We start from the raw sequence: 24536 nt of genomic DNA, 5'->3' as shown, positions 1-24536 counted from the left end.
TGGAAAGTATAGAACTGCATAGCCTTGAAGTGCTAACTGTTTATTACAGTCAAACTATATTAACATGTTAGAAGTTAAGCAGAGGGAAAGGCTGGTCTTGTGGTTAAGATGTGGAACTGGATCTCAGGAGATCTGGTTCAGTTTTAAGCTCTGCCTGTGTGAAATTGGGCAAATCTCTAAATCATTTTGTTCCTCATCTGTAAAATGAGGACATTAGTACTTCCTTTATCGCACCCTTTCAGCCTCATATATTCCACGGTGAGCTTCTTGGGATAGGGACTGTATCCTACTAAGGGCTTGTCTACACGACAGCCTTATCGCTAAAAATCAGCGTGTGTAAACACTCTGTCGGCACTTTTGCTGACAAAATACTTCCAGCTTTGCGAATGGTCTTAGCTTTGTCAGCAGGAGAGCGCTCCTGCCAGCAAAGCCGCGTTCATGCTGCCACTTGTGATGGCAAAACTTGTGTCTTTTGCGGGGGGGAGGAGGGACTTTTTCTAAGTACCCATGAAAGACAAAAGTTTTGTCGACAACTTCACAGTGTAGACATACCCTAAGTGTCTGTACAATACCCAACATAACAGAGCCTCAATCTCGTTAGGACCTGTAGACTTTACCATGATACAAGTATATACAAACCACCATTGTGACAATCAGCAAGCATGATACAGGGGTTGTGTTTAGTAGAAAAAACAGCTTTGAGAAGGACAAAACATTAGTGAATAAACACACTGCAGAAAGGATACAGACAACAAAGAAAGCGATAAAAATCAGTATCATAAGGCACTTATGACTATAAAAATGTCAAAAGAATGTTACAATCACTTTTTTCCATGTCCAGGTAGACAAGAGAAAATGCAAGACACTGAAAAAACCTACAATCAGAACAACTGAGTGAGATGTGGAGAACATCTCACCTGAGTTTCCATGTGTCCTACAGACCAGTTTAGGAAAAAATTACTGTTGACTATTCTGTCTTCCAGGAGTAACTTGATACATTTTGACAGGTTTCAGAGTAACAGCCGTGTTAGTCTGTATTCGCAAAAAGAAAAGGAGTACTTGTGGCACCTTAGAGACTAACCAATTTATTTGAGCATAAGCTTTCGTGAGCTACAGCTCACTGCAAATGGTAGAGACTTTGCAGGTGACTGATTAGGGATGAAGAAGTGTTGATACAAAGGGACAGAGCACTCAAATTTAAAATGACCTAAGACAACAGACTTTTGATAACAAAAGTAACTATGCAGTTCAATAGAAAAACGCAAGGTAATGAGGGCAAGGACCTTCAAAAGAAAAATATATCTCAATGATCTCACACTATTAAATCAGACTGGTGGTGTGTGACGGGGCGTACCAGCCCATACTAGATTAGAAAAGGTTAACCCCCTATTGTAGGTAGAGGTAGACACGCCGCCTCACTCACCACTGCTGGGCATGCTCCAACTGGAGCCTCAGTATAAAAGGGAGCAGCCTAGCTCAGTCTCCCCTGATCACTGAAGGAGTTTGCACATTGCAGGCTCCTTCTCGGGTGCTGCTGGAGCCCCAGATGTCAAACAAACAAACAGATCCAGGAGCATGCCCAGCTGCCCACAGAAGCCCAAGAGTAGACAGAACCATTGGGAGCTTTGCCGGCCGATGATCCCAGAGACCCAGGAGACCTGTGGATAGCAGTGCTGGAAAATAGGGTTGGAAGTAGCCATGGGGAACTAGATATTGGTCCAGTGGTTAAACTGGGACAAAGGCAGCATGTTTTGGACGGATCCCTGATGACCAAGTGAGGAATCAGTTTGCCGCTATCAGGGCCATGGGTGGAACAGGGAGGGCCCAGGTCCCCCTACCCTGGCCACCACCCACCCCTGCGTGGCGGCCCATTTCCCCCTCAACCCCACAGAGGGCTGCCATATTAGCCCTGGCCAACAGGCTCCGCAGAGGCAGGCTGCCATAGTGACGCCAGCCACTAGGCCATGCAGCCCTGAGGCTTAGGGTGGTCATTAGGACTCAGCCGCAGGGCTACAAAACCCTTCCTTGCCTACCCTAAGGGTATACCCACCCTGTGACATGGTGATAGTTTAGATTTTGTCTGCATGCCACTTGAGCAAAGACTGATGCAATACCCAATTTAACTAAACTAGATTGTTAAATTGAAGCTCAAATTGTGGGCAAACCAGCTCCGAGAAGCAACTAAATACAACTTTGAGATGAAATACACAGACAGATGTTCACCATAAATCAAAGCGAACAATACTGAAGTAAATACTACAGTCACACAGACTGACTAAGGACTAGTCTACACCTGAAGTGCTAAATTGGTGCAGCTGCGCTGCTGTAATGTGTCTAGTGAGCTCTCCTGTCAACATAATAAATCCACCTCCGCAAAAGGCAATAGTACATCGGCAGGAGAAACTCTCCCATCAACATAGTACTGTCCACACCAGCGCTTAGGTCTGTGTAACTTATGTCGCTCAGGGGCTGACTTATTCAGACCTGAGTGACATAAGTTATAGCAAAGTAAGTGGTAGTGTAGACCTGGCCTTAGAAAGAAAGCAATGTTTTTTTTGAAAAAGAAAAAACCCCAAAAAACTAATGCTATCTACCCGCTAATGCTACTCTAGCATAATCTAGAGGAACCCAACAGACTTTAAGCCTGTTAATGAAACTGCTTTCAAAACTATATAGCCCATCCACTTTAACCATTCCAGAATTGTTTTAACACATCCTCAAGAGGAGAGACACCCAGGCAGAACTAGATTCAGGATCATTCCTGGTGCCTAGCAAGGTTCAAACATGTTAACAGAAGGTGAGTCAGATGATAAAAATGGTTGCCTCTGTGTACACTAAAGATATATCTGGTCAGCAGAAATTTGTTTACAATGTAACTCCCAAAAGTTCAACTAAACTCGCATCAGACCCGGTTGTAGTTAATTGAAAATTTCTCCAGCACCAACAAGGCCTATGAATTTGACGCCTGGCATAAGCTAGCACGATAGGTACCTTATTTCAATGGATGCTAGAATATACTGTCTTACTGATGTGACCAGTTTCAACAGCAGTTGGGGCAGGGAGGAGGAGAAGAAAGCGTAGCCACATTTGGCAGGATTTTCAGCTATAGACCTAGCCAGTTTGAAACAATGTTTAAAAATGATTTGGCTAACAATCACTTTCTCTGGGAGCACAGAGGTCAGTTTGGTTTGGCCTAACAGCTTTATCAAAAGTTTTAGAACAGGATTTTTTTTTTTAACCTTAATTATAACGTTGTAAATTGGTTTGCTAAACAATTAGGCCCGAGTCCAGTAGCCAGGGAGATTAATTATCCTTATAGTTAGAAAGTTTTTCCTAGCATCTAACCAAAATCTCCTATGCTGCAGATTAAGGTAATTATTTCTTGTCCTGCCTTCAGTGGACATGAAGACCAACTGATCACCACCCTCTTTATAACACTTAACATATCTGAAGATTTATCAGATCCCTCCTTCATAGTCTTTTCTCAAGACTAATGACGACTAGCTTTTTAAGCCTTTCCTCATAAGTCACATTTGCTAAACCTCCTATCATTTTTGTTGCTCTCCTCTGGACATCGTTCTTAAAGTGGCACCCAGAAATGGATAGTATTCCAGATGAGGCCTCACCAGCGCCAAGAAGAGGATGACAATTACATTCTGCATCTAACATGATGTTCCTGTTAATGTACCCCAGATTACTAAAGCCATTTTCACAATTGTAACTGTTGACTCATTCAATTTGTGATCCATTATAACCTCCATATCCTTTCCAGCAGTACCCACCTAGCCAGTGTTTCCTCATTTTGTACTTGAGGATTTGATTTTTCCATCCTAAGTATAGCACTTTGCACTTGTTTTTACTGAATTATGTCTTGTTGATTTCTGACCAATTCTCCAATTTGTCAAGGTCCTTTTGAATTGTAATCTTACTCTTCAAAGTGCTAGCAATCTCTCCCAGCTTGGTGTAGCCACATATTTCATAAGCATAGTCTCCATTCCATTAACTATGTCACTAATGTAAATTTTGACTGGTACCAGACCCCACTAGATACATCCTCCCAGTTTGACAGTAAGCCATTGATAACTACTTACAGTGTTTCAACCAGTTTATTTCCCTAGTTGGTTTATGACAACATCATGTGGAACTGTGTCAAAAGCCTTACTAAAATCAAGGAACCACATCCACAGCTTCCCCCCATCCACTAACCCTCTTAAAGACAGAAATTAGGTTGACTTGGCATGATTTATTGACTATTCCCTATGATCCTCTAGATGCTTATAAATGCATAGTTTAATAAATTTGTTCTATTATCTTTCCAGCTATTGAAATTAAGTTGACTGAAATTAGGCTGACTGGAATCTATGATATTTTAGAGTGCAATCAGTGAGGCTGTGTCACCCCAGCCCTGCAGCCTGGGGTCTGTTTACCTTACCATGAGGCTTTTTAACATATGTATCTTCATTCACCTCTCCTGATACCTCAAAAGATCGTTCCTAAGAATTTTGTATTTTTTCCACAGGGCTTAAGACTAACACCAAATCTCCTATTTCAAAAGAGCATTTACATGTAAGTTAATCATACCACACCTTTCGTTTGGCCTGTCACTGAGGTTTGTTTGAACAATACCCACCACATCTTAACTCTTTTCTGAATCTTTGTACATATTCTAGTACTGCTCTTCTTTTGCCTCAGTGTCCAATTCCCAGGAGTCTGAAATCTAAAGGTCCTCTAACATTCCTTCCATGAAGATCAAATGGGGGAGAACCTCGTTGATTTTTGGGGTACCTCTCTGTAAGAGAATAGCAAATAATGCAACAATTCGTCCCAGTCTTGAACTCTCTTCTTTGCCTACATTCCCAGCACAGATTGAAGAGTTCCATTGAATCTCTTCACAAGACCATTTGCCTCTGGATGATATGGGGATGCCTTCAGTTGTTTCACCCCACATAACTTCCATAGCTCACTGAATAGCCGAGACATGAAATAGGACTCACGGTCAGATAAAATCCCTTTAAGGAAACCCACTCTGCTAAAAATAGTAAACCGGACTTGAGTCACAGAATCAGCTTCTATGTTAGTCAGAGCAACTGCTTCAGGATATCTAGTGACAAAGTCCACTACCAACAGGATACAGTTCTTTCCCTTTTGGATAGGCACAGGACCCACAAGGTCCACTGATACCCTATAAAATGCCTCTTCTTTTACAGGCCAGCAGCATATGGGAACTTTCTGTTGTCTGAAAGGTCCTTCCCTTTTTTTGTCATAATTCACAAGACCTGCAATAATTCTTCATTCTGTATCCCTGGCCAGTAGAGAGAAAAAAAAATTTTAAACCTCTCAGAGATTCTCTTGCCCCCAAATGATTGGCAAAAGGAAAAATCACAGGCTAGAAACATTTAATTCCCCACAGTCCTGGCCAGGCACAATTACTTGCTTGTAGTGTTTTCAAGGGGTTTTCTCCCATAGGAGCTTCCCTGTTGTGTCTCCCTTCTTCAAAAAAACCTTTCCTATTTCCCCCTTTCTGGGGCTCTCTAGGAGACATCCTCTTATGCTCTCTAGAGTGGGGTCTCCCCTTTGTTCATCTTCAAAATGCTGGCAACTGACAACTGGGTCAGCTTCTTCTGTAACACAGGTCAATTTCTTTCCCCCCATAGGGCATACTACTTTTCTCTGCCATGCAGGAGCGGGTCTCAACCCCTCCCACATCTGGGAATATGTTGACTTTTTTTTTCCTTCTTCTGTGACAGTGGACTAGGAAGCACCTTCATCTCCTCACAGCAGTTTCTGGGACTTTACCATTTTCCTCTGGAATTGAAGCACAATATTCCCTTTTCCTACAAGTTACAACATTAAAAGCAAAGGAGTACTTGTGGCATCTTAGAGACTAACAAATTTATTAGAGCCTAAGTTTTCGAAAGCTTATGTTCTAATAAATTTGTTAGTCTCCAAGGTGCCACAAGTACTCCTGTTCTTTTTACAGATACAGACTAACACGGCTAGTACTCTGAAACCTAACATTAAAAGCCTTAGTCATATGCAAAATCATTCCCACAAGTATTTCCACAGGCATACTATTCAGCATACCCACAGTGAAGTCATCCTTTAAACCTTCCCATTCCAAATGAACCTTAGCCAAAGGCACAGGAATTTTAGGTTTCCCTCAGAAGCTCTACCTTCTGTCCAGGTAACATGTCAGTCTTTTGGACCACACTCTCCCTGACTAGAGAGATCTGTGCACCAGAGTATCTCCACCCTATGCATTTTTTTACCATTAATTGGCGACTTCAATAAATTCCATATCTACCTTCATAGGGTCAAACCTCACAAAAACTACAGAGGACCTACAGATACCTCTTAAGGACCTGTGTTCTCCCAACCACCCTTCTCCTTCCCAGAGGTAAAATGAGGTTCACCCTTTACACCAGGTTTGCATCCCTCCTTCTCTGTCTTGCACTCATTACATATTTTGGCTCACACAAAAGGAATCTGTCAGAATGGCCACTCCTGTACAAAATATAAAGACTCATCCCATAATACTAGGGCTGTCAATTAATTGGTTAACTCACGTGATTAACTAAAAAAAATTAATTGCAGTCTTAATCACACTGTTAAACAATAGAATACCAACTGAAATTTATTAAATATTTTGGATGTTTTTCTACATTTTCATATATATTGTATTGTGTTGTAACTGAAACCAAAGTGTATATTTTTGATGAATATTTGCACTGTAAAATTGAGACAAAATTCAGCTCATACAAGTACTGTAGCGCAGTCGCTTTGTCGTGAAAGTGCAACTTACAAATGTAGAATTTTTTTGGTTACAGTACTGCACTAAAAAAAAATGTAAAAAACTTTAGAGCCTACAAGTCCACTCAGTCCTACTTCTTGTTCAGCCAATCGCTAAGACAAACAACTTTGTTTACATTACATTATTTACAGGAGATAATGCTGCCCTCTTTTTATTTACAGTGTCACCAGAAAGTGAGAACAGGCATTTACATGATACATTGGTAGCCAGCATTGTAAGGTATTGACATGCCAGATATGCTAAACATTTCATGCTTCGGCAAGCCTTTCATGCTTCGGCCACCATTCCAGAGGACAAGTTTCCATCTGATGAGGTTTTTTTGTTTTTATTATTTTATTATTATGTTTTTGTTAAATTTGTGACTGAACTCCTTGGGGGAGAACTGTATGCCCCCTGCTGTTTTACCAGCATTCTGCCATATATTTCATGTTCACAGCAGTCTTGGATGTTGATCCAGCACATGTTCGTTTTAAGAATATTTTCAATGCAGATTTCTCAAAACACAAAGAAAGTACCAATGTGAGATTTCTAAAGATAGCTATAGCACTCCACCCAAGGCCTAAGAATCTGAAATGCATTCCAAAATCTGAGAGGGATGAGGTGTAGAGCATGCTTTCAGAAGACTTAAAAGAGCAATGCTCCAACGCAGAAACTACAGAACCTGAACTACCAAAAAATCAACCTTCTGCTGGTGGCATCTGATTCAGATAATGAAAATGCACATGCATCGGGCCGTACTGCTTTGGACTGTTATTGTGCAGAACCCATCATCAGCATGGACACACGCCTCCTGGCACAGTGGCTGAAGCATGAAGGGACATATGAATCTTTAGCGCAGTTGGCATGTAAATATCTTGCAATGCCAGCTAAAACAGTGCTGTGTGAACACCCGTTCTCACTTTCCGGTGACCCTGCAAACAAGAAGCGGGCAGCATTATCGCCTGCAAAAGTAAACAAACTTGTTTGTCTGAGCAATTGGCTGAACAAGAAGGAGGACTGAGTGGACTTGCAGACTCTAAAAATCTTACTTTGTTTTATTTTTAATGCCGTTTTTTGTACATAATTCTACATTTGTAAGTTCAACTTTCATGATAAAGAGATTGCACTACAGTACTTGTATTAGGAGAATTAAAAATACTATTTCTTTTGTTTTATTACAGTGCAAATATTTATTTTTGATGAGTACTGTACACTTTGTATTCTGTGTTCTAATTGAAAAGGTAGAAAACATCAAAATATTTAAATAAATGGTATTCTATTATTAAAGAGTGCTATTAATTTTTTTAATCACTTGACAGCCCTACATATTACGTTTTCTGACCTCCTCAGTACATATCCTTCAGAAATGTTCTTGCACAAAGAGCTCAAACAATTGGTCATATTCCTCAGCCCTCTTCCCCTTTTTACCCATTTTCTCATTAGGTCACATATTTTATAGGCATGTTCACAATGACTCATACCTAAATTTCAACCTATACACTTCAGGGGTGATTTGAATCTTTGCAAAAGAGCTTGTAAAAAGTCAGGATATTTCAAAGCTCCATCAATTGGCATTTCTTTGAATACATTTAAAGCTTCACCAGAGTGTTTTGCAATCAGTGTGTGGACTTTCTTGTCCTCTGGAACAGTATGAACCTCACATAGCCTTTCAAAAGTAGTAAGGTATTCTTCAATCCAGTGCAATTCCTTGTATGCAGGGCACAACTTGTCCCAGCTGAGTGTTCCTTGGATGAAAGGAGTGATTGGAGACAATGGGATCTGTCCATGCCTTGCCATCATGTCCAGATTATACCATCTCTCCCTCTTCTTTAGCTTTGTTGATGGGCTTCATGGCTTGTGGGTCAGTCGGTCCGTCCGTCCCCCAGTTTGATTTATTTTGTACATCTGTTTTATGTTGATAGGCAGCTGCTTCTAGCTCCTCTCTCTGAGGGTGTGCTTCTTCCTGTTGCTGCCCTTCTGCCTCCCTCTCCTTAGCGCTCATCTCTGCTTGCCACTTTTGATGCTCACGCTCTTTGTCTCTGTTCCTTTTCATTCTCTTCCCATTCACATTGGATTTGGAAGGTTTCCTGCTGCAGTTTCTCTCTCCCTCACTCCCCTTCTCTCCAACCACATGCATTCTAGGCTTCCTTGTTAGCTGGGGGATCTGTTTCCTTCCAATGCTGTAGACCCTGCAGCCTCAGATAAGTCCTGGTAAACTGCCTGCCCTCTGTTGGCTTTGTTATAATACATGAAGAGGTTTTCTCAATTCCTGTCTTTTTTCCACCATGGAATATGCAGTGATTAGCGCACAATTCTTCTGTTTTTTGTTGTTTTGGGGCATGTGTTTCTTTACTTATCTGGCCCCTGCTTCTGTTCTCCATCTCTCACCCCAAATAAGCAAACAGAAAACTGTAACCTTTCTTGGACTGTTCCTGAGCCACCATACTTGAGACTCACCTAAAACTAATACCAGTGCTTACACCACTATGACATTTTAGGGTGCAATCCAGACCACTGTGGGAGTATTGTAAGACACCCAAAGTTGCAGGGTGTCTTACAATACCTTGCTGCTGTAACTCCTACCTGGGCCACTCATAAGCAGCCTGCCAGCATGAAGGTCACACCCTGAGTGTCTGCATATGGCCACAACTCTGGTTTAGCAACTCTTATTCCTGGTGGAATTCTGTGCCTAAAAATTCTGCAACAAAATTAAAAATTCTGTGCACTATTTAAAAATACTGCATATTTTGTAAAAAACAACAATATAATCATACCAGTTTCAATTCTTTTTGGTCATTTCAAAATACCTGTCAGCAAGTATGTCTGCAACAAGACAGACGACAAAGAAGATTCAGGAAATCTTTTTTGACAAATAGATTCCTTATTAGGCATATTAATACAGAACTTGGAGTAATAATTCCCCCCACCCCTCAGAAGCAGTGCAAAGGCTTGGGGGAGTCAGGGGTAACGGAGGAGCTGAGGGAAAGGGAAGTAAATTGCTGGGAAGGAGCCTGGGTGTGAACTTTGGAGGGCTGTTGGGTGTGGGTGGGACAAGTATGGAACAGGGTTTGGTTGTGGTTTCTTTTTTGGGGGGAGGGGGGGATTGTTCGGGAACTTCCCCCATGCAGACCCTGGCTGACCCCTAGCCTCTCCCATTCAGTCTGGCACATCTGCCCCATCCATGTGTCTGTGCCCTCACCCAGCCACTGCCCTGTCCCTATGTAGCTCTGCCCCACTTCCTCCTGTGTCTGTGTCCCCTCCCAGCCATTCCCCGGTCCCTAGGTCTCCCTGTACTCCCTCCCCTTGCCCCCATGTGTCTGTGCCCTCACCTAGACACTGCCCTGTTGCTGTGTAACTCTGCCCCACCTCCCCATGTGTCTCTGCATCTCCCTCCCACTGTGCCTCCACTCCAATTCAGCCCCTGCCCCAGTCTGTCCTCCCCCACTAGCCCTTATGAGCCCGTGTGACACACACCCCCCCCCCCCCCCGAACCTCACAGTCTATCTTCTGACCTGGCCTGACAAGCGCTGCGAAGGAAGCTCTCTTCCCCTTGCTGGCAGGGAGCTGCAACTTTGCTCTATTGCCACAGCACCCTCTGGTGGGCAAAAGGCAGAACTGCAGCAACATTTGGCAGACGCTTTTTTCTGTGCAAAAAATTAGAAATATGTGGAGCTCATTAAATATGCGTGTGCACAGTGATGCAGAATTCCCCCAGTAGTAAATGCTGAACCCAGCAGCTTGTCAGCAAAACCAGTCTCAGTCTCCCATTAGCTTTAATTACTTGCAGGGCGACGCCAACACATTCCCAGTCCTGAATTCCCGCCCTCCCCCAAAAGTGTATTCTGGACAAAAGTGTATTCTAGCCCTCTCCTGGACTGTTCAGATATTTCAGGTCTGTTGTCCTTGTAAGGGAAAAATATACAACTTGCCACCTTAAATAGAGTTACCCACACAAGTCACAACATTTAATTAAATTTAATTACAGAACAAAAAAAGTTTAACTACAAAGAGAGAAGTAATAAGGTATTAAGTCACAAATGGTTACAAGATAGCTAAAACAATTTCCTTGCTAGCATGGCTGGTGCCTATGATGTTTGTAGTGTAATTTATAGATTGTGGTTTGTATCACACTGAGCTTTGTCAACAGTGAAAGGGATATAATCCTCTCAAACTTGTCTAAAAATTGACTTAATACCACTACTCGGAACAAACTGGTCAAACATTATCAAGGGGAAAGGTTTACAGAGGCAGTTTCTTCAGATGTCTTCTTGAACCAGCAAATTCTAGAACACACAGAGGAGGCTCTTCTCTACTTTGTCTTGAGTAATAGCTCTTGAATTAGCCCTTGTACAACTCTAAAATTACAATAGATCCTGTCTACACTAGAAATATCATGTAGAATTCTCCCCACTGTTACCAATACTATTTCAGCACCAAAGTAAACATTGGGAGGCCCTGTATGAAAAAGCTGTCGCCATTTTGAGCACTGTATTATCTAACCCTGCAGGTTAACAGATCTAATCAACAAGGCATTTTAAAATGATGAGGCCTGTCTACACTAGGTCTCCTAACCATGATTTAGCAATGTTAGCAACAGCGGGAAATCTTTGCAAAATGACCCGTGTGCAGTGGAAATATAAGTAACAGTAATAACTAGGGAAAGAGTGTGTGCCAAAAACAAGCAGTTAGATTCAGCATGGAGGCTACTTAAGCTGCTGAACACAGATTCATAGATTCTAAGGCCAGAAAGGACCATTATGGTCAACTAGTCTGTATATCGCAGGCTACAGAACTTCCCCAAAATAATTCTTAGAAAATAAATCCTATCTTGATTTAAAAATGGTCAGTGATAGAAAATCCACCACAACCCTTGGCAGGCCCGCCATCAGCAATTTCGGGCCCCAGGGCAGAACAGTCAATGGCCCCCCCTAAAAATGGATGGCTGAGGTTTATGACTACTTTTTATCCTATTGATAACACATTAGAACCCATTATGCGTAAGTCATGGTGTTGCTTGCTCTAGTTAACCTTCCCTTTCCCCCCTGCCAGTTACAGCACCAGTGTTAAACAAATTGTGAGCCTAACTATAAGATGTAGAATTTGTTGTTTTGAATTATACATTTATATTAAATACATACATTATGGAATGAAATTTATATAAAAAAACATTTAAAGAAGCACAAAGTAAGAAAAACCTAAAGTATCAAGTAGGCTAATTAAACGCCTAATTGTGATTCATGTGTAATCTAAAGACAAGGAAAAAACTGATATACAAGATGTAACTGAACAGGACCAAAGTTAAAATATACAATACTTGTGCTGCGGGACATCAACACCTAGAGCAATGAGGAGACAGCAAGCATAGTGTGCCAAATCTACCCGGAGATCTTAGAGGTGGCGATCTGAGGCAAAGGCCGAGGGAAAACCTGCACCTCGTTCCCTGGCTGAGCTGCAGAGGTGGTCCATCATCCTGGGTTCACGATAGCAGCTCGTGAGCCAGTGCTAGCAGCAGTGAAGGGGAAACTAGCCCCGGCTGCCTCTTGGTAAACTTAAGACAGCTGGATTGGGTGGCTGAACTTGCTGGCTTGTGCTTGGTCAGGAGCTGCAGCCCTGGGGGAGAAAATCTGGTACCGCAGAGGGACCTTGTTCCTCTTCAACGTCTCCCTGTCATCAGCCCTGCAGCCTGAGAGCCAGCACGGCAGGCACAGCGGCTCCCAAGCAGCCAGAGGGGGCAGCAAGCTCCGCAGTTCCCAGGTTGCTGTTGCTGATGCTCTGCCAGGCAAGCAGGGTGCAGCAGCGTTCTGGCAAACTGTTACTGTCACAATGAGGGATGGCGCTCTGTACAGAGCAGCAGGAAACTGGGGTTTTTTTTTAATTTTTAAAAGTATCTAGCCCATCCTGGGCCCTTTTAAATCACCAGGCCCCTGGGCAATTAACCCCTTTGTGCCATCCCCCCACCTCCGGGCGGCAGGCCCGGCCCTTGGTGAATTGTTCCAATGGTTAATAACTCATCGTTAAATGGAAACAGGAAGTTAAGGGGGAAAAAGCCAATAAGGTTAAGTGACAAGGTTTTAAGAAGTTATTTGAGCCAAACAGGAATCCTTCAGAAAAGGGGATCCAATTCTTGTGAAGTCAATAGACAACAGCATCAAACTACAACAGGTAACACAGGTGCTGGAACTACGGGTGCGGGGGTGGGGGGAGGAGGTGCTGTAGCACCCCATGGCTTGAAGAGGTTTCCATTATTTACGGGGTTTACAGTTTGGTTCAATGGCTCTAAACACACCCGCTATAAAAACTGTTCCAGCACCTCTGGCAGATAGAGTGTAAAATGAAAATTAGGAAGCCTAATAGGGTCTACAGAGTTTGAAGATCAAGTAGCCAAGGACACAGAAGTAAACAGGAATCTCCAAGTACATAAGAAAACAGGTAGCCTGAAAAAGAGTCAGCAGGACTGGTAGACTAACAGCATAAAGTGTACAGTTAAGGAAGATTGAGGATAAGGACATTGCATAGACACTAAGTAAAGATGCCGGAAGTAGATCTGAGCTAATAATGGATTTTATCATTCAGGGACCAAATGGAAAAATCCAGAAAAAAATCTGGCTTGGATTCTGGATTCTAAACAAAACCAATTTTTTTCCTTAAATGTTTTGTTTAGATGAAAAACTTAAGATTTCAAACAAGACATTTTCAGGTTCTCCCTCTCTCTCATTTTTAATTGGTCAATTTTGAACTAAAACATCATTTAGAAAAGAAACATTTTGACTGAAGTTTTCCCTCCAGCTTTTTTGTTGGGTGAAACTATTTGTCAAATTTGACACATAGTTTTGGTGCATCAAAAATAAATAATTGTGTGAAAAAAATCTATTTCTTGAGAAAATTTCACCCAGTTCTAGTTGGGAGACACCTAACTCTTTCTATATAATGAAGACGGGATACTGGCAGAAATTGAGGTGTAAAAAAGGTGCTAGAACAAAGTAACACATTAAAAGCCAAGTCACCAGGACCACCATTCCAAAAGGACTTAAAAATGATGTGGCTAAACTGCTAAAGAAAAATATTCAGAGAGAAATCCTGGCCACACTGAAGTCAGTAAGAATTTTATCACTGATTTCAACAGAGCCCGGACTTCTCCCTCAATTTCCCAATCAAAACCTTTTACTACACTGGAGGACAAGTGAGGCAAATGTGAATCTTTAATTCCCAGGATCACTCCTCATGTTTTTTTGTTTATTGTTTGAGATCAGGCTTTTCTGAGTAGTTACAGTTAATTTAGTGAGTTTTACTTCAGTATCATGTAAATTGGTTGGAATAATCATTAAGAATTAAATTTTAGTATTTAATGTGATAGGGACAAACCAAGCTTCTGTAACAATGATTTTTTTCTTCTCTTTCAATGGATTAGAATTCTTTTAAAAATTGTCAAAATAATGGCTAAATAAAAGAACAGATAATTTTTTTTGAAATTCCAGATAAGCTTTCACAGTGATTCTCACAAGAGGCTATTAAGGAAACTAGAGTAGCCATCGGGTGGGAAGTTATACACCATCATGAATCAGAAACTGGTTAAGAGATTAAAAACAATAGGAATAAATGGCTGATCTTTATTATGGTAAAGAAATTAACATATGGGTCCCTCACTGGCCTGGTCTAAACTACAAAGGGAGACCAACAGATCTGCTCCCGAGCCGCAGGCCTACTGCTTTTACAAGAGCTAAATGCCATAGTTGACAGACTCCACCAACACTCTGCAGAGCACTATGGATACCTTGGAGGAGCCAGAGCCAAAAGACCCCTTCTGTGAACAGCAAAGAGGAGAAAGATGGGGCACATGCAACTGGTGGGGTCCACCTATGCCACGAGCTAGGACCATTTGAGACTCCACTGCACTCTAATCAGTCCCACCGGCTGAGCTTGATGCAGGGGAAGGAATCTTGGGTAAGCGTGAGAATCTGTTTTTCATTACTATATTTAAATGTACAGATGCTACCCCGCCCAACTTAGCAGGACACAGGTATCGATTTTTCATGATTTTATTTGTACGAGAAGAGGTCGTAAAACAAATAGGTAGAGTTAGCATCCGCTATTCATACCCTTGTTGGGCGAGACTGGACTGGGGGGTTGGGGGATGGGACAGGACTTGCAGAACAACTTATGTGCATATTGAGGTACCTTGTATCTGCCTGAGAGATCTCAATGAAACTTTCACAGAAAGTCCTCTCCCAGTTTCTAGGAATGGCAGCCTTATTTCTTCCTCCATGATAGGGCACTTTTCCATGCCAGTCTGTGCTGACTTCAGCAGGCACCACTGCAGTAAACAAGCTAGCAGCATACAGGCCCAGGTGGCTCCAGAACACCAGCAGCAGCTATGCATTTTCTGCCTGTGATACCCTTGGGAGCAAGAGATCAGAAAAATTACCAATGCACGTGGAAAACAGTGCCAGTACTCCGTGACATGTCCATGTACTCAACCCAATGGAAACAGGCAGAAATTGTACTGCTTCATGTGACTGAACAATTCCTTCCTCAGCCATACTGAGACTGGGTATGGGACTGGACCGGGACATGGGACTGGACAGCAGTGCAGTGTTGAGGTGCTCCAAAGCGGAAATCTCATAAGCATGTCTTATTTAAAATTTTAGGGGAGCAAGGGAAGGAGTTCTGACCCTTAACTTTTGCTTTCTGTTGTTACTATAAATGATAACTCTGTTTTATCTGTAGCTGCTCCTGTTGCTGCTTTGAACACTTGACCATGATAAGGAAGAGAACGAACAGGACTCAGGAGGATATGTTTACCGAGACCTTGCAAGTCAGCATTACACCAAATCACGAACAGAGGGAGCTAGATGGTGAATATTTCCAGACAATATGGAGAAGGAAAAAGCGTACAGGAGAAAGGCCCAAGAGTCACAGCAGGAAACAGAGAGAGAGCTGTACCAGGACATAATGGGGCTTATCCAGCAGCAAACACAAATGCTACAGACTCTCCCTGTAAAAGCCCTGGCTGGGATGATTTAATTGGGGATTGGTCCTGCTTTGAGCAGGGGGTTGGACTAGATGACCTCCTGAGGTCCCTTCCAACCCTGATATTCTATGATTCTCGTTGACCTACAAGTTCAACAAACGCAGGTTCCCCTCCTGTTGCAGTCAATGGAGAAATCCATTTCAACAGCTTCCTACACCCCTCAAAATTCCACAAGCCATGATGGGCCACATCTCTATACTTCCCATTTCACACCGGGGTTAGTAAGGACACCACAGCTTCAGATGAACCAACAGTGGCTTTCACAGATCAGTGTATGGTAGCCAAAGTGGGGTAAAATAGACAAATGTTCTTTCCCCTTGTTAAGTTCTGTTCCATTAATTTTTTTCAGAGGTTTTTATTGTATTTTTCAGTTTTGGTATGAACAAATTTTTTTTGGAAGTTAATGTGTTATTTCAGGAGATGTGTTGTAGAATGCCTAGCACTACTCAAAACACCCACAACTTGTTTATTGTACAGGGTGACAGCACTCATAGGATCAGTGACAAACACTGTAATAATTGTAAGTGTACACCAAGTACTACACAATCCCTTACAGACCCTGAAACTTCAGGGCCAGGTAGAGCACCAACACACCACATTACTGTGGTTGACTGTTAAAGTGCTCTTTCAATGCATTCCTCAGCCACACAGCTCCGCCTTGAGCTCTTCTAATAGCCCTTGTGTCTGGCTGTTCAAATTCAGATGACTGCCACTTCTCTCTCCATCACAGCAGCCATTTTCCCCCATTGTTTCACAGATATTATGCAGGACACAACAAGCTAAAGCCATTGGGATATTTTTCCCCACTGAGATCCAATCCTGTAAGTAAACACTGCCACCAGCATCTCTTCAATCTACCAAAAGCACATTCAACTGTCATTCTACACCTGCTGAGCTGGTAGCTGAATTTCTCCTTGGTGCTGTCAGCAGGACAGTGGGGTGGGAGGAGGTATTGTTTCATATTCTCTGTGTATATATAAAGTCTGCTGCAGTTTCCACGATATGCATCTGAGGAAGTGAGCTGTAGCTCACGAAAGCTTATGCTCTAATAAATTGGTTAATCTCTAAGGTGCCACAAGTACTCCTTTTCTTTTTGCGAATACAGACTAACACAGCTGTTACTCTGAAAGGTGGCCAGTGTACAGCTTCATTAGCTAGGGGAGCAAGGGGTACGCAGGATTCCCCAGCATCATTATTGGCATTTCGACCTCACCAGTGGTAATCCACTGCTGGTGGGGGGGGGGGGGGAGAAGAGAGTACCTGCTTCAGCTTTCTGAGCAATCCTGTGTTCTTAAAGATGCATGTCATGCACCTTCACTGACAACCCATAACGTTACTGGCGAAGAGTCCCTAGTGATCCACCAACATTTTTATAATCACAGAAAACTAGCCTCTTCCGTTGATGTACTATGTGGCAAAATAAGCTGGGGCCAAAATAGGAATACGCATGCCATCTATCCCCCGCTGCAGTCCAGGAACTCCACTACTGCAAAGCTATCTACTACATCCTGCTTGTTACCAAGTCACAGGCCTACAAAGCAGATGACAACTAATAGCTCTGCATGACAACAGCCCCCATTGTGGATTTTCCATGACTGCCCACTGACTGGCAGCAAGCCGGCACTGCAAGCTTCCACAATACGATCACCATTCGTTTCTCAACTGTCAGCGAAACTCTCATTCTGGCGCCTGAGCTGGCGGGCTGGTGTGAGCTCAGCACACAGATGCAGGAATGTGGCCTTTTGCATCTGAAAGTTTGGCACCTACTATAATGTAGGTTTGGGACAATGAGTAATGTGATCCAACCAATCAGTGCTTGTTTCTTAGACCCAAAAGCATCACTCCACCATCTTCTGCTGCTCAATGAATGCCACCAAAAGCCTTGAATTGGTTTTCACGATGTGTCCCACAGGAAATGGTCCTCCACAAAATTATCATGTCCCCCAATGCTGTTCTTCCTAAGGCTCTACACATACTGAAGGAGTGTGCGTCCTGTGTTTCCAACACTTATGACCACAGTGCATATCTACATGGGCTCCATGCTTCTGTCAGAGATAGCAGATACTGAAAAATGCTGCAGGGTGTGTGGGATTTTAAAGATGAAAAAATATGGGATATGGATGGCATTATGGGGATTTGATCCCCTTGCTCCCAATCACGATTTGTTCTGCTGCTCCCTCCATTGTCAAAATGTCCCAAAAGCCAATGACCCAAAGAAGGTGATTGGTACACTAGGATACCTACTCACGCTGTATCACACTGTGCATTGACACAAGCAATCCTGGTGAGCATGTGCAGCACTGACACAAGAAGCCAAGTATGCACACGCATGAGTGATACACTAACTGCAGTGGCTTTATGCCAACATACTTTATGTTTGTCTAAGTTTGTAGTGTATACATGGCCATAGTTGTGTACAAGAATTAGTAGTGTTAATATATTAACAATCTGGAAAAGGAGATAAGCAGCAAGGTAGAAAAATTTACTGATGACAAAAGTTATTTTGAATAATTAAGAACAGATAAGACAAACTTCAGATGGTCTAACAAAGCCAGGTGAGCAGGCAACACAATGCCTAGCAGTGCAATTCACTGTTACCAAATGCAAGGCAATACACCTTTGAAGTAACATGTTAAACTAGGGGTCTCCATTCCATGTCCTCATCCTACCCCCACCTCTATGCTAGGGGTTCTGACACACCCATGTCAGGAGTTCGGTCTTCCCCCATTAATCTGCCCACTAAGGAGTTCCCAGAGTGCAACCTGGACGTAGGACTGCTGAGCTAACTGTCCCACCAACCTGGGGGGTCTCCCTCTCACACTGTGATGCTGTTGGCAAGCTACAAATCACTGGCAGGTACTGCCCTTACACAGACATCCACAGGCAGGGACACATCCAACTGAGTTACATGAATGCTTCTCCCAGCCACTAATGAACAATGGAGAGGCTCCAGCCAATTCCCCCCATCTCCCCAGCCTTGCACCCTAGTATACCGTCTTGCCCTGGTTAGAAGCCTGGCCAGTGTAAGTTCATTACCCAGTCCACCCCCACCTCGATGTGACGAGGACACGCACTAGCCTTTGTAAACTGACCTGAGATTTCCCAAGCACTTTAATCAAAACACGTTAGTTTAGGTAAAATATAAAACAGATTTATTAACTACAGAAAAATAGACTTTAAGTGATTATAGGTAGTAAGCATAACGGTCAAAGTAGGTTACCTAAAAAATAAAACTAAATTTGCAGTCTGAGTTCTATAAATTAAACAGGATTTGAATCAATCAGTATCTCACCCTGATAGATGGTGCAAACAGACTACAGATCTTCAAGGCACAGACTGGAACTGCCTTCCAGCCCAGGACCACCCTCCCAGTTCAAAATCTTTGTCCTTCAGACATGTTTCCAGGCGTTGAGTTGTGAGGGGAGTGAGAGCAAGTCATGAGGTCACTTCCCCTTCTTTTACAGTTTCTTCCAACTTGCTGAAAAAATCTTTTGATATGAGGTGAGTCAAGCTGTCTCTATTGTATACATGCTCTAAGATGGTTGTTGGGAGAGTGGATTCCCTTCAATGGGCCATCAGTGGGTCTTGCTACTCCACTTTTGTACCTGAAAGGCTAGTTGTGGGTGTTCCCAGCCTCACAACATATTTCAGTAACACACAACAAAATTTCATAACTTCACATACAAAGACAGTACATACAACCCAACAGGAGGATATTAGTGTTCAACAGATCAAGACTTTTAAAATAATACCTCACAAGGCATACTTTGTATGAAACATATCAATTATATGACAGTGGTGAATATGCAGGTTCCAGAGTGCCACACAAGGGTTCTGTGGGCCCCCCAACAATAGTCCCTGATATATTACAATTACGGTCACACAGAGCCTCTGCCACGGTGAGCATGGGGAAAACAAAGGGGCACAGAGCCCCAGGCACAGATTAGAGGGAGCTGCAGGGAGTCCTTGAAATAAAAAGGGGAAGGAGGGAGGCACAGAGAGTTTGTGAGGTAGAATGGAGGAATGGACACACACCAGCGGCTCCATACATTGTGGTCAGCCTAGAGAAAGCAACAGGGTATGTGACCCTCTAGTTAAAAACTGCTAGCATTTTAAATCAGAAGAACTTTTCCCTTTTTCAGCTATGTTGTTTCCTAGTAAAACCATAGCAATGTATCTTCACCTTTAAGATATTACAAAATGCTTTAGCACATCCATTAGAACACTAGCTAACTAAAAAGTTTAGTTTTCAGAAACTGCTTTTGGCTTTCCCAGATATGAATTTGTTTATTCAGTTTGTCAAATTAAGATTTCTTCCCTACACCAAAGATTCGTTTAGAGATGTTTAAAAAATAATACCACCTTAATAACTATTGAAAGCTTTATTTAACAATGATAAACCAAGGACTAAAAGGGCATATTTTCACTCTGCAAGACACATATGCCCCAACATTAACTAAACATCTCATTTAGTGAAATAGCAATTACTGACAGGAACCAAACGTGATACCTTATACAAAAATAAATAAATAAATAAAAATAAAACCCACTTTCCTATAAGCCTGCATGTGCTACCTTCTTGATCTTGGTCCCTGTACACAGTGCATGTCTCCACAGTTCATCTAACAGGTTGCCCAATACTGAGAATGACGCAGGCAGAGCTGGACTATACACTAGACTAACTGCAAGAAGGCAAAACACATATAGGTGTGCAAGGAAACAATTTGTAAAAGTAAAATTTAATTTATTTCTGATAATTGTTTTTAGTGTCATACAGTGTAAAGTGTTATAAAAATATTTACCTTAGTATTGGTCCAGAAAAAGGACAGTATAACTTAGTTTCCTGCTTCAAAAAACTAGAAGCACTTGCTGCATAATTCTGGGGGGTCCAATTTATAATGCTAAATTGACCTTGCAACTCAGCACTGCAGAAAACTGTGCCTAGCCTGCAGCAAAGCTCTGAAATCCATCCATCAAATATTAACTCTTATCTAGAAAAAGAATGCCAAAACAAGCTTTTTAATACCCTGCCACCCCTAGTTTTTGATAGATTGGCCCAGTGACCCAACAGGACTTTCTTGCCATACTGTATGAGATAGGAAGATGTTTTTCGAGGAAATGGTGACAACATGCTGATTGTTCACATGGTATTCCTTAACCAAAAGATCAGAGTCCAGTTCACAGTACTTATTTTTAAAGTCCTACATGGGCAGAGGGCCAGCTACTAAGTCCCTCTCCCTCCCTCCCCAACCCCTTCACATTACATTCGGCAATGACACTAAAGCTAATGAAACTCAGATTCAAATTCATGGGTGGGTAGAGCGGAGGGCTGTCAGGAGTAGCAGCCGTGTTAGTCTGTATCTGCAAAAACAACAGGAGTACTTGTGGAGGGCTGATAGTTGCCAAGTCTGCTCTCCACTAGAAAGGAGTTCAGTAACAGTCTTGCCCCACTTAGGACAGATTATAAATTCTGTTCATGCTGGATTTTGCTAAATAATCATGTGTCACTGACAATGGTTGCTTGGAAGTCATCCACTGGGACTGGAACACTAAGTAAGCAGCTTAAACCAGAGGTGGCTTCTTCCTCAGAGGCTGAATTATGCATCAGTTTTTATAAGGTGTCCATACGGTAAAGGACGTTATATATGTGTGCAACAGCTCTTACAGGATTTTTTATTATTAGAGATAGGCATATAACGAGAAGTAAAACTTACATCACATTAAAAAAAAAGTAGAGGTTTCCAATTGTATCTAGCATACACTGAAGGAAACTAACCGTAGCATTAACTCAGTTTAAAGCTGGTAGTTTGGACAATCTTAAGGAGTATCAGGCCTACTCTAGCCTTTTCTGAGAGTTTGCAGTGGAATCCCTAGGCAGTCGGCAGCGTTTTAAACGCAGCAGCAGTTAAACACTGGCAAACTGATCTATTATACTGGCACTCCTACTATTGCTACCACCAGTGGAGCTACACTAGTGGAAATCTTAGAAAAAACATTTAGTATAGATTGAGTTTAAGAACATGCAGCACAATTTACATCCATACCACGAAGATTCTGAACAGTATTTTAAATTTATTACAGAGCAGTATTTGAGACCTGCTGGTGGTTAACCTTAAACATGGTTCCAACTTGGAAGGTTCACTTACACTTAGGATGTCCAGACAGCAAGTATGAAAAATTGGGACAGGGTGTGAGGGGTAATAGGCACCTATATAAGAAAAAGCTCCGAATATTGGGACTGTCCCTATAAAATCGGGACATCTGGACACCCTACTTACACCCCCTCCTCTCCCCAAAAGAGCCATGGTAAATTCATTGACATAGTTCCTAAAAGGGTAATGTACATGGGTTAAACCAGTTTTGAAAGCAGTTTCACTAAGGACTGGTCTACATTATAAAATTAGGTAGGTTTAACTACATCCATCAAAGATGAGAAAAATCCATACCCGAGTGGAGTAATTAAACCGACCTAAGTCCCCATGTAGACAGCACTCGGTTGACTGAAGAATTCTCCCGTCGACCTGACTACCGCCTCTCGGGGAAGTGGATTACCTATGCTGACGAAAGAACCCCTTCTGTTGGTGTAGATGTCTATACTGAAGCACTCCAGCAGCACTTTAAGGGTAGACCAGCCCTAACCCCTGACTGACTTGGTTAAACTGATCTAATTTTCTAGTGGAGACCAGGGCTAAACATAGTTTAACCATTAAAAATACTTTTTTTCTTCACTACCCTAGAATGAGACCCTTCCCTCCAGATCCTAAGCAATACATTTCTCAAACAACTTCTACAGTGAGACTGAACAAAGCTTTAGAAAAAATAATATGGTAAGTATATTATAAATTACAAACATATTAGCAAGAATAGTAAAATTTAAGGGCACTGTTAAACTAACTTACACTCCCAATTTGGATTTGGGAGGGAAAATACACAAAGGTTGGAATATTCAAAGCCAATTAGGGGATTTAGTCATAACTCCGATTCATTTCCGTGGAAGGTGAGCAGCTAAGGAGCGGATTTGGAAGTTTTACCTGGAGGATCTGACACCCAATATTAGCATTGATTGTTCCCTTTACAGCACTGTGAAGTCACAACTAAAACGAAACAAACGTGACGCCAACCAGCACAGCTTCACTGTCCAAAGTTGAATGGGGGGGTGGGGGGGCGGGGGAGCCCTCATTGAGGAACGCTAGACATGGAACATATTAACAGCTTCTTAAAAACAACTGAAAGAAACAGGGACAAGGGGTTTTCAACAACAATCACTTTACAATTTTCTCAACACAACCCGCCCCACCCTTCTTTGGGATCCCTCAAAACACCATCGTTATAGGTGGCAAGAGGATTTTTTTTAAGAGCAAGGCGAGCCAGGCAGCAGCATCTCCCCTTTGCTGCCACACCACCCGGGGAGTCGCTCTCCAAACGCGAGGTTTTTTCTCAGTACGCCCCAAGTGAGACTCTGCCGCTGAGCGCTTGGCAACTGCCCGTGCGCAGCCAGCGGGCCCCGCGGTACCACTGACCCTCTCGGGCCTCAGGCCCCCACAAACCTGCCGCGGGCGCCGCCAACGCCCGCCAGCGCTGAGCGTCCCCCGGCGCCGGTTTCACTTTCCAGCTCGCTTCCACTCTCCGGTTCCCGGCAGCCCCCCCCCCCCCGCTTAAAGAGGTCACCACCCCCGCACCCGGGATACCCTGCCAGGCCCGGCCCGGCGCAGCCCCCAGCCCGCTCGCCCAGCCCCTCCACCGGGCACCCCGCTCTCATGCCACCACCGGGACCACAGGGCAGCCTCCCAGCCCTCCCTGCAGCTCGGGGGAGCCCCGGGGGAAACCCAACCCCCTCCACTGGGTATCCCGGCCTCATGCCACCAGCGGGACCCTCCGCCAGCCTCCCCCCGGGGCAGCTCCCCTCCAGTCCCGGCCCCGTGCCGCTCTGCGGCCCCTGCCCAGCCCGACAGGCAGCGGCCGCAGGTCCCGCCGGTGCCGTGCGCGGCGCCCCCCGTGCCCCGCTAGCCCCTGGCCGGGCGTCGTCGGGAGCCCGGTGCCCTGCGCGCCATGCGCCGGCCGAGCCCACGCACGCAGAGGTGACCCCGGCCCGGCCCGCCGCCCCCCTACCTTGTAGGAGTCGGTGGCGAGCAGGATGTTGAACTCTGCGCCTGCCGCTGCACGTTCCATCTTGCCGAGCACGAGCCGCCGCCGCCGCCGCGAGCAGGGACAATCACCAACGGGCTGTGCCGCCGCCGCCGCCGCCGCCTCCCCTCGCTGCCAAGAGCCTCCCTGAGGGGTGGAGCTACTGCTCCACCTCCCCCCCATTAGATTTCGACCTGCGACGGGAGGAGGCGGGGCTATGACGTCACGCAGAGGAGGGCGGGGCCTGCGCGTCCACGCATTCTCGAAGTGAGCGGGGCGGAGTCAGCACTTCACGTTCTCTGTCGTAGGACTCGATCGCCCGGCTGCAGGAAGGAGGCGGAGCCGAGGCGGTGACGCCACAAGGGTAGCCGCTCTACTCTCTCTTTCTATTGGCTGGAGTCGGTCCCCTGAGCTGGGCGGCCGGAGAGGGAAAGATGCTCAGTCAGGAGAGCCGGTGACCTAGCGGGGAGAGGAGAAGGAGTGTTTGCGCATGCGCGCTGGCGCAGAGCTCGCTGCTTTCGATTCTCTGGAGCTGCGGTGGGTGCGGGGAAGTGGCTCAGGCCTGGCCCTGGCCGGTTTCTGCTAAGCCCGCCC

General features: G+C 43.9%; 1 protein-coding gene across 1 annotated transcript in view; it reads right to left on the bottom strand.

Moving 5' to 3' along the window:
- Window positions 1–24140, bottom strand: part of NAMPT (nicotinamide phosphoribosyltransferase) — a 61973-nt gene extending 37833 nt beyond the window's left edge. The window contains exon 1 of the mRNA XM_084635591.1: window positions 23928–24140. Coding sequence (XP_084491717.1) covers window positions 23928–24125 — 198 coding nt within the window. The 5' untranslated portion in view covers window positions 24126–24140. The remainder of the gene's footprint in view (window positions 1–23927) is intronic.
- Between the last annotated feature and the right edge of the window lie 396 nt (window positions 24141–24536).

The sequence above is a fragment of the Lepidochelys olivacea genome, assembly GCF_965140295.1.
Source record: "Lepidochelys olivacea isolate rLepOli2 genome assembly, chromosome: 1".
NCBI lineage: Eukaryota > Metazoa > Chordata > Testudines > Cheloniidae > Lepidochelys > Lepidochelys olivacea.
This window is presented reverse-complemented; position numbering and strand designations above follow the sequence as displayed.